We start from the raw sequence: 12,606 nt of genomic DNA, 5'->3' as shown, positions 1-12,606 counted from the left end.
GAAGACAGGACCAGAGACAGGATGAAGACAGGACCAGAGACAGGATGGAGACAGTACCAGAGACAGGATGGAGACCAAACCAGAGACAGGATGAAGACAGGACTAGAGACAGGCTGGAGACAGTACCAGAGACTGGATGAAGACAGGACCAGAGACAGGACGAAGACAGGATTAAGACAGTGCAGAGACGAGATGAAGACAAGCCAGAGACAGGATGAAGACAGGACCAGAGACAAGATGAAGACAGGACAGAGACAAGATGAAGACAGGACAGAGACAGGAAGAAGACATTACAGAGACAGGATGAAGTCAGTACAGAGAGAAGACAACGAGTGGACAAAAAGAGGACAAGAGTTATGACCAGAAACACAAAGAATTAAAAACAAGCAGTTCAGGAGCTAAAGTTAGCTAAATTGTAGCTAAAAGCTAAATTTAGCTACAAGGTAACTAAAAGCTGAAAGCAGCAATTAAGTAGCTGAAAACAAATTGTTGCCTAAAAAAGTAGCTAAAATGACAATGTGCTAGATGTTGGCAACAAGCTAAAAGTAGCTAAAGTATCAGCTTCATTGAAACTCCTGGAATGTTTTTTTGTCCAACATTTAAAAGTGAACATTATATTTTATAGTTTATATTTTTGGTGTAACTGGGACCTTGAGTGCACAATTTCATTCCACCTCATGTCCCACGTGTGATGAGAATGACAATGAAGAATCTTGACCCTTGACCCTTGACCCTTGACCCTTGGATTAAAACAGTGTTTCTGTTTCAGGCTCACGAGCGCTCGGAGAGCGTGGAGGTCGCCTTCGTCACTCAGCTCATCAAGAAGCTGATGATCATCATCGCCCGGCCCGCTCGGCTCCTGGAGTGTCTGGTGAGAGACGAACGTCGTTTCTTTCTTTAGAGAAGGAACGTTCTCCGTTTGTTCCACCTCAGAACGAGTCAGGAAGACCTGAAGGTTCCACAGGAAGTCGGCACGGATGAGAAAACCACTTTATTATTCGTAAACTGTTCCTCAGTCATTCCCAGACGGGTTCAAAGGTCACGGACAGCTGAAGGACCTGGTCTGAAGAGCCTGGTCTGAAGACAGGATCTTGTCTTCAGATCCTGGTCTGAAAGACCTGGTCTTACTTCTGAAGACACTCAGGACAAATTACAGAAGAAAGGTCAGGAAAGATTTTTATAAATAATATTCTTCAAGTTCGTCTCATTCCCGTGGACACAGGGCGTCCTCTCATCCTGTCTTGTCCCCAGAGACCCAGGGTCCTATCCCAATTGGTCTCAGTGAACCCAGAATCCCAACTCGTTGCAACCCTGTGGACCCAGGATCTTGTCTTGACCCACAAACCCAAGATCCCATCTTGTTCCTGGCAGCCAGGATCCTGTCTCACCTCATCCAGCTGGAACCAGGAGCCCGTCACGTCTCTTCAGTGACAGCCCAGGATCCCATCCGGTCCTGATCCTATGGACTCATAATTTTGCCTTGTCCCTGTAGACCCAGGACCCTGTCTTTTCCCATCCCTGTGGACCCAGGATCCGGTTCACTGATGTCCGTGATGGCGGCGGGCGATCATGTTTGTTCCTGTTTAGTTCTTTACGTCTGTTCGTCTTTAACTGATGATCTTTTCGAGGCTCCACCCTCGGATCAGAAAACTTTCATCACTTCCTGTGAGAGTTTTAGAACGTCTTAACGAACCGACCAAATTAAACTGACTGCGAGGTTCAGCTCGGGTTTGGGTCAAACCAGACGAAGTTCAGGTTAATGAGACAACTGAGACAAAGACATGAGACGAAGACATGAGACAGATGGAGGACAGGGACGTGGACTCACCTCACTGGTTTTGATGGCTCACCTGTTGGAGGAGTTGTGACATCACACAGAGGAGGAGGAGGAGGAGGAGGGGGGGTTACTCTACATCTATGAGAGGTCAAACACAAATATGAGGACAAAAGATGTCTCATTCTGGTCCAACGTCCATCCCTGTCTCCAACCTGCTGCTCTGAGGTCAAACCAGCAAAGATTCTGTTTCTTTCATTCACCTGACGGCTTACCTGTATTACCTGTGTGACACTTTTATTATCTGGTAATCAAATATACTCTAGTAATACACACTATAACCTGAAACTTACCTGGTACTTACCATGTAGTTACCTGATAACATGTAGTACCTTACCTGGTAGTTATCTGGTACTTACCCAGTACTTATCTGGTAATTTACCTGGTACTTACCCAGTACTTACCTGGTAATTTACCTGGTACTTACCCAGTACTTACCTGGTAATTTACCTGGTACTTACCCAGTACTTACCTGGTAATATACCTGGTAGTTATCTGGTACCTCCCCACATACCCAGGTCTGTTTCTGTTTTGGTTTTTCCTGCAGGGTTCAGGATCCACTCAGCGTTTCTTTTAAATGTTTAGGTCCAGTTTTTACTTTCTGTCTGTGTGTTAAATAAACTCTGTCGTGTTTCTCCTCCTCCTCCTCCTCCTCCTCCTCCTCCTCCTCCAGGAGTTTGATCCTGAGGAGTTTTACCACCTGTTGGAAGCAGCTGAGGGCCACGCTAAGGAGGGTCAGGGCATCAAGTCCGACATCCCCCGATACATCATCAGCCAGCTGGGACTCACCAGAGACCCTCTGGAGGGTAAAACCTCCAACTTTATTTACTATTTATTGTTTAGTGTTTTTGTTTGTTTGTTGTTTGATGGAAACCTGAACGATTCTCCTCGGTCTGATCAACAAACTGTTTACAGAAATGACTCAGCTGAGCAGCTACGACAGCGGGAACCCAGAAACCCCCGAGACCGACGATTCTGTGGACGTGAGTCACAAACAGAACTTTGACTTTTCAAAACGTTTCACTTTATTTAAAAATGTTTTACCGACAGAAATTTATTCATTTCACAAACGTTGTTCTAAAAGTTGTTTCAGCTACTGGCTCCGTCTGCTTATGCTACTTTTAGCTACCACCCTGCTACGTCTAGCTGTTAGCTATGTTTTGCTGATTTTAACGCATAGCTAGCCTTTTGCTTCTTTAGCACCTAGCTAGCCTTTTGCTGCTTTAGCACCTAGCTAGCTTTTTGCTTCTTTAGCACCTAGCTAGCCTTTTGCTTCTTTAGCACCTAGCTAGCCTTTTGCTTCTTTAGCACCTAGCTAGCCTTTTGCAGTTTTAGCACCTAGCTAGGATTTAGCAGTTTTAGCACCTAGCTAGCCTTTTGCTTCTTTAGCACCTAGCTAGCTTTTTGCTTCTTTAGCACCTAGCTAGCCTTTTGCTTCTTTAGCACCTAGCTAGCTTTTTGCTTCTTTAGCACCTAGCTAGCCTTTTGCAGTTTTAGCACCTAGCTAGGATTTTGCAGTTTTAGCACCTAGCTAGGATTTTGCAGTTTTAGCACCTAGCTATCCTTTTGCTTCTTTAGCATCTAGCTAGCCTTTTGCAGTTTTAACACCTAGCTACCTTTTTGCTTCTTTAGCACCTAGCTAGCCTCTTGATACTTTGGCGCCTAGCTAGTCTTTTAATACTTTTAGCTCTTATCTTGCCTTTCACTACATTTAACTTTCAGCTTGTGCTTTTCTATTTTTTTCTAGTGTTTTGTTTCTTTTAGCTGTCATTTTGCTGTGTTAGCCTTTTAGCTAGTGTTTTGCTACTTTTACCTTTACCAACTCAGTTTCAGCTTCTTCGGTCATTCTGCGCTCGGCGTTCGTGGAGTTTTTTGCCTTTGTTATAGTTTGTATTTCTTTTTATTTTGCTGCAGAGTCAAAGCACAACGGTCCCAGCTGCTCCACCTCAGACTAAGACCAAAACCCCTCGAGAGGAGGACTTTGAAACCATCAAGCTGATCAGTAACGGAGCCTACGGGTACGAGAGCGGCCTCAGGTCACGGCTCTAATTCTGGATTCTGGTTAAAGTTATCCCGACACGTTTTCACCGGCCGTGCGTCTTTGTCTTTGTCATGAAGGGCGGTTTATCTCGTTCGTCACAAGGAAACCAGGCAACGATTCGCCATGAAGAAGATCAACAAGCAGAACCTGATCCTGAGGAACCAGATCCAGCAGGCCTTTGTGGAGCGGGACATCCTGACGTTCGCTGAGAACCCGTTTGTGGTCTCCATGTTCTGTTCCTTTGAGACCAGGAGGCACCTCTGCATGGTGATGGAGTACGTGGAGGGTAAGAGCTCGTCCACCACCTGCTGGGTTTTAGTATTGAAGGTCCCGGTTCCTGTTCAGACCTGCTGGATTCACAGAAAGATTCAGTTCCACCTTTTAAAAGTTCGATGAGGCTGATTTGAAATTCACGTTCTAGTCTTGTTGTTTTCTCTCATGTAAAGAGTGCAGCTGTAAACTCCGCCTCCTCCCCCCGCTCCCTAGAAAAGGGGGGAATCACCATGGCAACCTGTTTTTCTTTGTACCTTTCCTCGTGGCTGCAGTTTGTGCTGTCCTGGTTTTTAATGTGTGGTCGGACTAACTGGTCTCGCCTCGTGTTTCTGGCGTGAAGGCGGGGACTGTGCCACGCTGCTGAAGAACATCGGAGCCCTGCCGGTCGATATGGCTCGCATGTACTTCGCCGAGACCGTCCTCGCCTTGGAGTATCTTCATAACTACGGCATCGTCCACCGAGACCTCAAACCTGACAAGTAGGACAGAAACTTCTTTAAACGTTTTTACTGACGTGTACTGAAACTGGGTGTTCCTCTGTGTTCCAGCCTCCTCATCACCTCCATGGGACACATCAAGCTGACGGACTTTGGTCTCTCTAAGATCGGCCTGATGAGCCTCACCACAAACCTTTACGAGGGACACATCGAGAAGGACACCCGCGAGTTCCTGGATAAACAGGTACCGCCTCACGTCTGGTTTTCTGTCTGGAGTAGAAACCAACCAGAACTTTGTTCTGAGCTCCCCGACTCGTCTGCAGGTGTGTGGCACCCCGGAGTACATCGCCCCCGAAGTGATCCTGCGTCAGGGCTACGGGAAGCCGGTGGACTGGTGGGCCATGGGGGTCATCCTGTACGAGTTCCTGGTGGGCTGCGCTCCCTTCTTCGGAGACACGCCGGAGGAACTGTTCGGTCAGGTCATCAGCGGTGAGTGGGTCGGACGCCGGTGGTTTAAGGGACACGTTGACCCGCTGCGGTCCAAAAACTCACCCGTCTTTGTTTCTGTTTGTGTCAGATGAGATCGTGTGGCCGGAGGACGATGAAGCTCTTCCTCTGGACGCTCAGGACCTCATCTCCAAACTGCTCCGACAAAATCCTCTGGAACGACTCGGCACCGGTAACCCACCCTCCCCTCCTCCGTCAGAACCCTCTGCAGAACATCACGGGTCCAGATCTGTTCACCAAACATCTGCATTTAACTTGACCTCAGCTTTGATTGACAGCTCACAGTGACCAGGTCCAAAAACGATCTGAACAAACGGGAAACACCCGCAGAGCGTCCCGTACGAAACCGCTGCAGAAGATTTTATTCTTTCACGGTTCTTTAAAACTCTTACGATTTAAAAATAAAATTTACAAACTGAGGAAGCTCCCAGGTGGAGGTGAAACGTCCTCGTTCTTTTATTTACTGTAGTTTCCAGATTACGGAGCGCACCCAGAATAATCCACACACTAAATTAAACAACGAAACAGCTGTGCACATGCACAGGCCGTGTTTGTGTACAAGCCACGTGTGTCCACGTTATAGCACGAGATATTTACACAGAAAGATTTTTTTACGTTTAATTAAATACGTACCGGGAACGTACACAAATACAAACAGTAAATATTTTTTATGAACAATGCCGTTAACACGGCTGGTTCAAAATAATAAATACAGTAGCTTACATTCATATTCCTCCTGCTAGCTTGCGCTCCGCGGAGCAAAAAGGGGGGAGTGGGTGGGGGGGGCATGTGCAGAGCAACTTTTGAATTTTGAATAAAGAAGATGTCATTTCCTGCATTCTGGTGCATTCTAACATGTTAAACATCTACGTTTACCTACATTTGTTTTTGGGGGCAGGAAGCTCGTTAGTCCGTCAGAAACAAACATTAATTATCGGCAGCGTTGTTTAAGCCGCGGGGTTCAAAGTGTGTGAAAATGTTGCAGCTTATAATCCAGAAATTACGGTAAATGCTGCAGAAATCTCGGCCTGTGCTCGGTTCTGTTAACGGTTTCTCCGCCTCCTTGGGGTCGGTCTCTGCAGGAAGTGCCTTCGAGGTGAAGCAGCACCCGTTCTTCTCGGACCTGGACTGGAACAGCCTGCTGAGGCAGAAGGCCGAGTTCATCCCTCAGCTGGAGTCCGAGGACGACACCAGCTACTTCGACAGTACGTTCCTCCTTCACGTGTTCCGGCGCCCGCAGCCGCACCGCTGACTGGTTCTGTTTGTCTGCCAGCTCGTTCGGACCGGTACCACCACGTGGACTCGGAGGAAGAGGAGGACACCAACGACGACGAACACGTGGAGATCCGACAGTTCTCCTCCTGCTCCCCTCGCTTCAGCAAGGTACCGACCCGCCTGCCGTGGACTCTGAGTCTGTTACTGGGTCGGAACCAGCTGACCCACCTGTGGTTCTGTGCAGGTTTACAGCAGCATGGAGCGTCTGTCTCTGCACGAGGAGAAGAGGACGCCTCCTCCGACCAAACGCAGCCTCAGCGAGGAGGGAGGAGACCGCATCGACAGCCTGAGCGGTCTCAGGTCCAGAGACCGGTCCTGGCTCGTCGGATCTCCAGAGATGTGAGTCGATCCCTCGTCCCTCCAGAGTTCTGCAGGTTCATCGTGGACGTCCTGGAACGAGCTGAACTCTGTCTGTCCTCACGTCCTCAGCCTGAGGAAGCGTCTGTCCGTCTCCGAGTCGTCCCACACGGAGAGCGACTCCAGCCCGCCGCTGACCGTCAGGAGGCGCTGCTGCTCCGCCATCATCGAGATGCCCCGCTTCGCCATTTCCTCCGAGGAGGAAGGAGGCTCAGGTGAAGGAGGCGTAACGTGACCTGAGTTCACCTCCTTCAGGAGGAGAACCGCTTCAGTTCAGCCTCCAACTCAGGAGACGAATTAAAAACAAGTCTGAACATCAACTGACGTTCGGCTGACGTTCGGCTGACGTTCAGATGATGTTCGGATGACGTTCAGATGACGTTCGGCTGATGTTCGGATGACGTTCGGCTGACATTCAGATGACGTTCAGCTGACGTTCGGATGATGTTCGGATGACGTTCGGCTGATGTTCGGCTGACGTTCAGCTGACGTTCAGATGACGTTCAGCTGACGTTCAGCTGATGTTCGGTTGATGTTCGGCTGATGTTCAGATGACGTTCAGCTGACGTTCAGCTAATGTTCGGCTAACGTTCAGCTGACGTTCAGATGACGTTCGGCTGACGTTCAGCTGTCATTCGGCTGACGTTTGGCTGACGTTCAGCTGATGTTCAGCTGTGATATTTGTCTTGAAAACTAAAGATCTACGTCTGAATGTTCAGCTGCAGCAGGGACATGGAGCTGCGACTTTAGTAGCCGAACGTCGTCAGACGCAGATGAAGGCGGAGCTTGTTGAACTGACGTTTTTCTTGGGTCCGGTTTGTGTCAGGCGGCGCCGGCAGCAGGAAGAGTCCCAGCCTGTTGGGGCCCAGCGTGGTGAGAGGCCCCCGGTGCGAGGAGCTCCCTCTGGCCATCCCCGAGCTCCCGGCTGAGAGAGAGCCGAAGCTGGATGAGTCTCCGCCCACCCCCAGCTCCTCCTGCAGCCAGCAGAGCCGGGCCACGCTCACACGTCAGTGTCTTTATAAAACCAGACGCTCTGAACAGATGGTGGGGGGGGGGGGCTAACCTTGAGCTAACCTTGAGCGTTTACAGTTCAGTTGATGAAGATCTGCTGTCCAACTAAATGAAACTACACAAACTAGTAGAAGCTGCAGGTTTTACCTTTCATTTGGTCGTCCCCCCGCCCCCCCCCACACACACACACACACTCTCACACACACACACACACCGTCCGTCGTCTCAGACTCAGTGCTTTGTGATGGTTTTCATATTTTAACGCACTTCGTATCGTTTGGTGACGTAATTATTTTGTAGAGACGAGAACATTTACGAACAAACTTTAATCTGCCTTTAATGTTTGATGCTCCTCAGACGTCTCAGACGTCTCAAACGTCTCAAACGTCTCAGACGTCTCAGACGTCTCAAACTTCCCAAACGTCTCATGTTCTGACCTCCTGTCCTCCATTAAAGAGATGAACTCGCCGCCTCCATCATCTCTGGACAGCTGACCCAGAGGGACCAGATCTGCTCTCGTGTGAGCGGTCCGGTCGCCATGACAACGGTCTGAGCACTTGTGTCTACAGATTTTAAAGGATTAAATAAATACAATTGGAAATAGAAGCGTCTGCCGCGACATCGCCCCCCCTCAGAGTACGAGAAGTACAGTGGGGTGCCCCCCAAAGTGGGGGTGAACCCCCCGGTTTCAGAACCTCTGACTTAAGGAATTAAAAAATGGCCTTCGTAAAAACTTTAAATGTGTTTTTGAACATTTATTCCTACGACTGTGCGACACATGAATTAAATGCCTGAACGGTCCCTTTACGGAGCGGCGCCCAGAATCCAGTCCTCTTCCTGCAGACCGACTGTTTGATTCTGTCGTCGTTTCAGCGGGCAGCTCGGGCGACGTGTGCGTCAACGGCGGCGGAGCTGCCAAACCCGACGCCGTTTCTCCGTCCACTCCGAAGGCCATCAGCGACCTGGCGGCGCGCAGGGCTCGCCATCGGCTGCTGTCCGGAGACGCAGACAAACACACGAGCTCCAAGCCGCTCAACAAGGTCATCAAGTCGGCATCGGCCACCACGCTGTCGCTGATGATCCCTGCAGGTCCGTACATCCACCAGTCTGACTTCCTGTAAACTGAAGAACTGAATAAATCTGAAGCGTTTGTCTGTAGACCACCACGGAGCCTCCCCGCTGGCTAGCCCCATGTCTCCCCACTCGCTGTCGTCCAACCCGTCGTCGAGGGACTCCTCCCCGAGCCGGGACCTGTCTCCGGCCGTGACCAACGTTAAACCGCCCATCGTCATTCACCGAGCGGGGAAGAAGTACGGCTTCACGCTGAGAGCCATCCGGGTCTACATGGGAGACTCGGACATCTACACGGTGCATCACATGGTCTGGGTGAGTTCTTCAGAACCAGAACCGTCAATAAAAGCTTGAGTTGTCAGCAAACAACAAGGTTCCTGTGTTTTCACCCTCAGCACGTGGAGGAGGGCGGTCCGGCTCACGAGGCGGGGCTCAGGGAGGGCGACCTGATCACCCACGTCAACGGCGAGCCGGTCCACGGTCTGGTCCACACCGAGGTGGTGGAGCTCATACTGAAGGTAGCAACACAGACGTTTTCTGAAGGTCTCTTTGAATTTTGTTGTTCTTTAGTTTGGACCGTCAAAACCGAGTCATAAAAGCCGGTCCAGAACCCGTTCTGTGTTCTGTCACTCAGAGCGGAGCCAAAGTGTCGATTTCTGCCACGCTGTTTGAAAACACGTCCATCAAGGTCGGCCCCGCCCGCAAGACGAGCCACAAGTCCAAGATGGCGAGACGCAACAAGAAGACTCGGAGCAAGGAGGGACAGGACAGGTGGGAGCACGAGTAACGCCGCTCATTTTCAAAGTGTGACGTGAACCCAGAAATCTTTTGAAACGTTCTTGTTTTAAACAAACGTAAAGATTTGTAACGATCGACGTCACAGATGAAGTTCACAACAGCAGCGAATCATCAGCATGCAGCACCTTTCTGCAGAGTACCGCAGGTCATTCATGGAAAATAACTGGACCAAGAACTGAGCCGTGTGGAACACCAGAATTAATTTGAATGTATAAGGTTTGAGTGGTTTTGCGTCTCCTCTCGCAGCAAGAAGAAGACGTCTTTGTTCAGGAAGATCACCAAGCAGGCGTCCCTCCTCCACACCAGCCGCAGTCTGTCCTCGCTGAACCGCTCCCTCTCGTCGGGGGAGAGCGGCGCCGGCTCGCCGACTCACAACCTGTCGCCGCGAAGCCCGACGCAGGGCTACAGGTCCACGCCAGACTCCGCCCACTCAGGTGAGGGACACGCGGGATCAGCTGCTGCTCTTCACTTTAAATCACATCAAACACGTTTTAATGTTTTTAAGACTCGTTTGATTTTCTGCTGCGTATTTTTCTTCTCGTCCCCTCAGTTGGAGGGAACTCCTCTCAGAGCAGCTCCCCCAGTTCCAGTGTTCCCAACTCCCCGGCAAGCTCCGGTCACATCCGGCCCAGTTCTCTGCATGGCCTCGCCCCGAAACTGCAGCGCCAGTACCGCTCTCCTCGCCGCAAATCTGCGGGCAACATCCCGCTCTCCCCGCTGGCTCGCACTCCGTCCCCCACCCCTCAGAGCAGCTCCCCTCAGCGCTCCCCCTCTCCGCTCCCGGGCCACGCTCTGGGCCAGACCGCCACGGGTCAGTCCTTCCCAGTGAAGCTCCACTCCTCGCCGCCTCTGGTGAGGCAGATGTCTCGGCCGAAGAGCGCCGAGCCCCCGCGCTCGCCGCTCCTCAAGAGGGTGCAGTCGGCCGAAAAGATTTCCTCCTCGCTCTCCAACTCGCCTTCGTCTCCCGCCGGGGCCGGGGGGGCGGCGGGGGCGACCGCGGGGAGTCGCAAACACAGTCTGGACATCTGTCATTCAGAGTTCAAGAAGGAGGTTCTGCAGAGGGAGCCGAGCTTACAGAGTCTGCAGGTAAAGTCCGGTCCCGTGTGTGAGGGACAGTCGGTGCCGCTCTTGTGGTTCTGAAGGTTCTGAAGGTTCTCTCTGGTTGTTCCTCAGGAGTCCGCCAGCGAAGGCCTGGAGAAGAACAGCCTACACAAACACGCCTCCTCCTCCAGGAAGCTCGGGCGTCAGGAAGGAGACGGCGTCCTGGGCTCAGTGTCCGGGTCTCTGGGTCTGGGTCCGGGGAAAAGCAAACTGAAGGACAAGCTGTCGGCGATCCGGCAGGACCGGGCCGAGCGCCGGGAGTCGCTACAGAAACAGGACGCCATCCACGAGGTCGACTCGTCCGAGGACGAGACGGACGAGGGTTCAGAGGACAGTCAGGACGGACGCAGGGTGGCCACCTTCGTCCCCCCTCCTCTGATGAGACCCACCACAGTGAGGACTGGACCTGGGGGCACGCTGCCATCCCTCTGCCTCTCTCCCTCCACCCCCCACGCCACATTCAGCCACACAAGTTCATCGCAGGTCAGCAGGGTGACCCCGTCTGGCAGCGGCAGCGCTTTTATCTCGGTCAAGAAGGACACCTTCCTCAAACCGACCCCCCCACTTCAACCCAAGGACCTGAAGCCGAAGGTGGCACTACCAGAGCCCAAAACAAATGAGCCTGCAGCCGCCCCTGGCTGCAACACCACAGACACACAGGAGCCCCCCAACCAAACCACTGACACCACGGAGCCCCCCCGCGCCTCCTGTTCCTCCCCAGGCATACCCAAAGAGAAGAAGGAGGCCGACAATCGGAGGCTGTGCGCCGCTGCAGCCGCCGCGAGTCAAAGCTCCACATCCAGCTCCTCCGTGGCCCCCCCAGCTCCACCCACAGACGGTGGCGTAGACGAAGTTGTGTCCCAGCTGGCGACGGTAGCGAAGAGCGTCCTGGGTCCCGTCAGACTTGGCACAAAGGACCAGAAAGCGTCCAGAGAAGCCCCGCCCACTGACGCCCCCCCAGCGGCTGCCCCCCCGTCACCCCACCTGTCCCTGAGCAGACAGAAAGCTTCCTCTCAGAGAGATTCTTCAGGGTCAAGCGGCGCCACATCAACTCCCCCCGCGTCTGAGCCTCAGCATCAAAGCTCCGCCCCCCTGCCAACCACTGCCGCCACCGTCGGCTCCTGTGAGGCCCGGGCAGCCGACAGGAAGTCGTAGCAGACCGGCTTCCTCCCGAGCTGCATGTTGGGAACACGGACAGGAAGTGGAAGCTCCTTCCTGGTGTTCTTTTTGTTGACGTGAGTCACGTCAGAGTCCAGACTCTGCTTCCTGCTTTGAGTCCAAACGCCACCTGGGGGGGCTGCAGGCGGGACCTCGCCGCGCCGACGGTTTAAAACCGCTCTCCGTCTTTCTGCCGCCTCGTCGAAAACAAATTAAATGTTTTATTTATTCTTTTTACTTTATGACTTATTAGATGAACAAGTTTTTTAGTGCAGCTGAACAAATTGATGGCTGCTTTAATTATTAACTCTGAAAATTGGGGGGGGGGAAATGTCTTTGTCGCCTCATCTCAAAACGTAGAAAAAAGTTTCCTATTGTCAAGAAAAAAGCTCTAATAAGTCTTAAAGTCAAGAGAAAACACTTTTATGTACAAAATCACACAGCTGGACCCCCCCGCCCCCCGCCAAAGAAAAAGAAAAAATTTTCCTGATGTTTCTGAAGCTCACGAACTCGTCCCTCACAGATCTGTCTTCTCTTTTATGTTGGCAACAAATGTCGTTAAAGTGTTTTATTAAGAACAACAGGTGTTGAAACCGGTCCTTCAGAATAAAAGCACACGTTTCCTGTAGGATTTTAGGAGCGAAACAGGAAAACGTTGAGTCCAACTGAAGCCGCAGACGTTTTAAATAAATGACTTTAGTCTTTTAAAGCGAAACTTTTCTCCTAAATTTGATGCAAACGGC

At 51.5% G+C, this 12,606-nt stretch overlaps 1 protein-coding gene across 1 annotated transcript in view; it reads left to right on the top strand.

The window, feature by feature from the left end:
- The window catches only part of mast2 (microtubule associated serine/threonine kinase 2), a 35,311-nt gene extending 23,451 nt beyond the window's left edge, over positions 1-11,860 (top strand). Inside the window, exons 9-29 of the mRNA XM_037697784.1 lie at positions 770-871; positions 2,508-2,640; positions 2,750-2,817; positions 3,749-3,852; positions 3,953-4,161; positions 4,489-4,627; positions 4,697-4,829; positions 4,909-5,074; positions 5,163-5,264; positions 6,175-6,297; positions 6,366-6,475; positions 6,552-6,706; positions 6,797-6,939; positions 7,551-7,730; positions 8,609-8,824; positions 8,895-9,121; positions 9,202-9,324; positions 9,441-9,577; positions 9,851-10,038; positions 10,155-10,690; positions 10,778-11,860. Coding sequence (XP_037553712.1) covers positions 770-871; positions 2,508-2,640; positions 2,750-2,817; positions 3,749-3,852; positions 3,953-4,161; positions 4,489-4,627; positions 4,697-4,829; positions 4,909-5,074; positions 5,163-5,264; positions 6,175-6,297; positions 6,366-6,475; positions 6,552-6,706; positions 6,797-6,939; positions 7,551-7,730; positions 8,609-8,824; positions 8,895-9,121; positions 9,202-9,324; positions 9,441-9,577; positions 9,851-10,038; positions 10,155-10,690; positions 10,778-11,860 — 4,377 coding nt within the window. The remainder of the gene's footprint in view (positions 1-769; positions 872-2,507; positions 2,641-2,749; positions 2,818-3,748; positions 3,853-3,952; positions 4,162-4,488; positions 4,628-4,696; positions 4,830-4,908; positions 5,075-5,162; positions 5,265-6,174; positions 6,298-6,365; positions 6,476-6,551; positions 6,707-6,796; positions 6,940-7,550; positions 7,731-8,608; positions 8,825-8,894; positions 9,122-9,201; positions 9,325-9,440; positions 9,578-9,850; positions 10,039-10,154; positions 10,691-10,777) is intronic.
- The last annotated feature ends 746 nt before the right edge of the window (positions 11,861-12,606 follow it).

This window comes from Nematolebias whitei, chromosome 3 (genome assembly GCF_014905685.2).
Source record: "Nematolebias whitei isolate Nwh7 chromosome 3, NemWhi1, whole genome shotgun sequence".
Classification (NCBI taxonomy): domain Eukaryota; kingdom Metazoa; phylum Chordata; class Actinopteri; order Cyprinodontiformes; family Rivulidae; genus Nematolebias; species Nematolebias whitei.
This window is presented reverse-complemented; position numbering and strand designations above follow the sequence as displayed.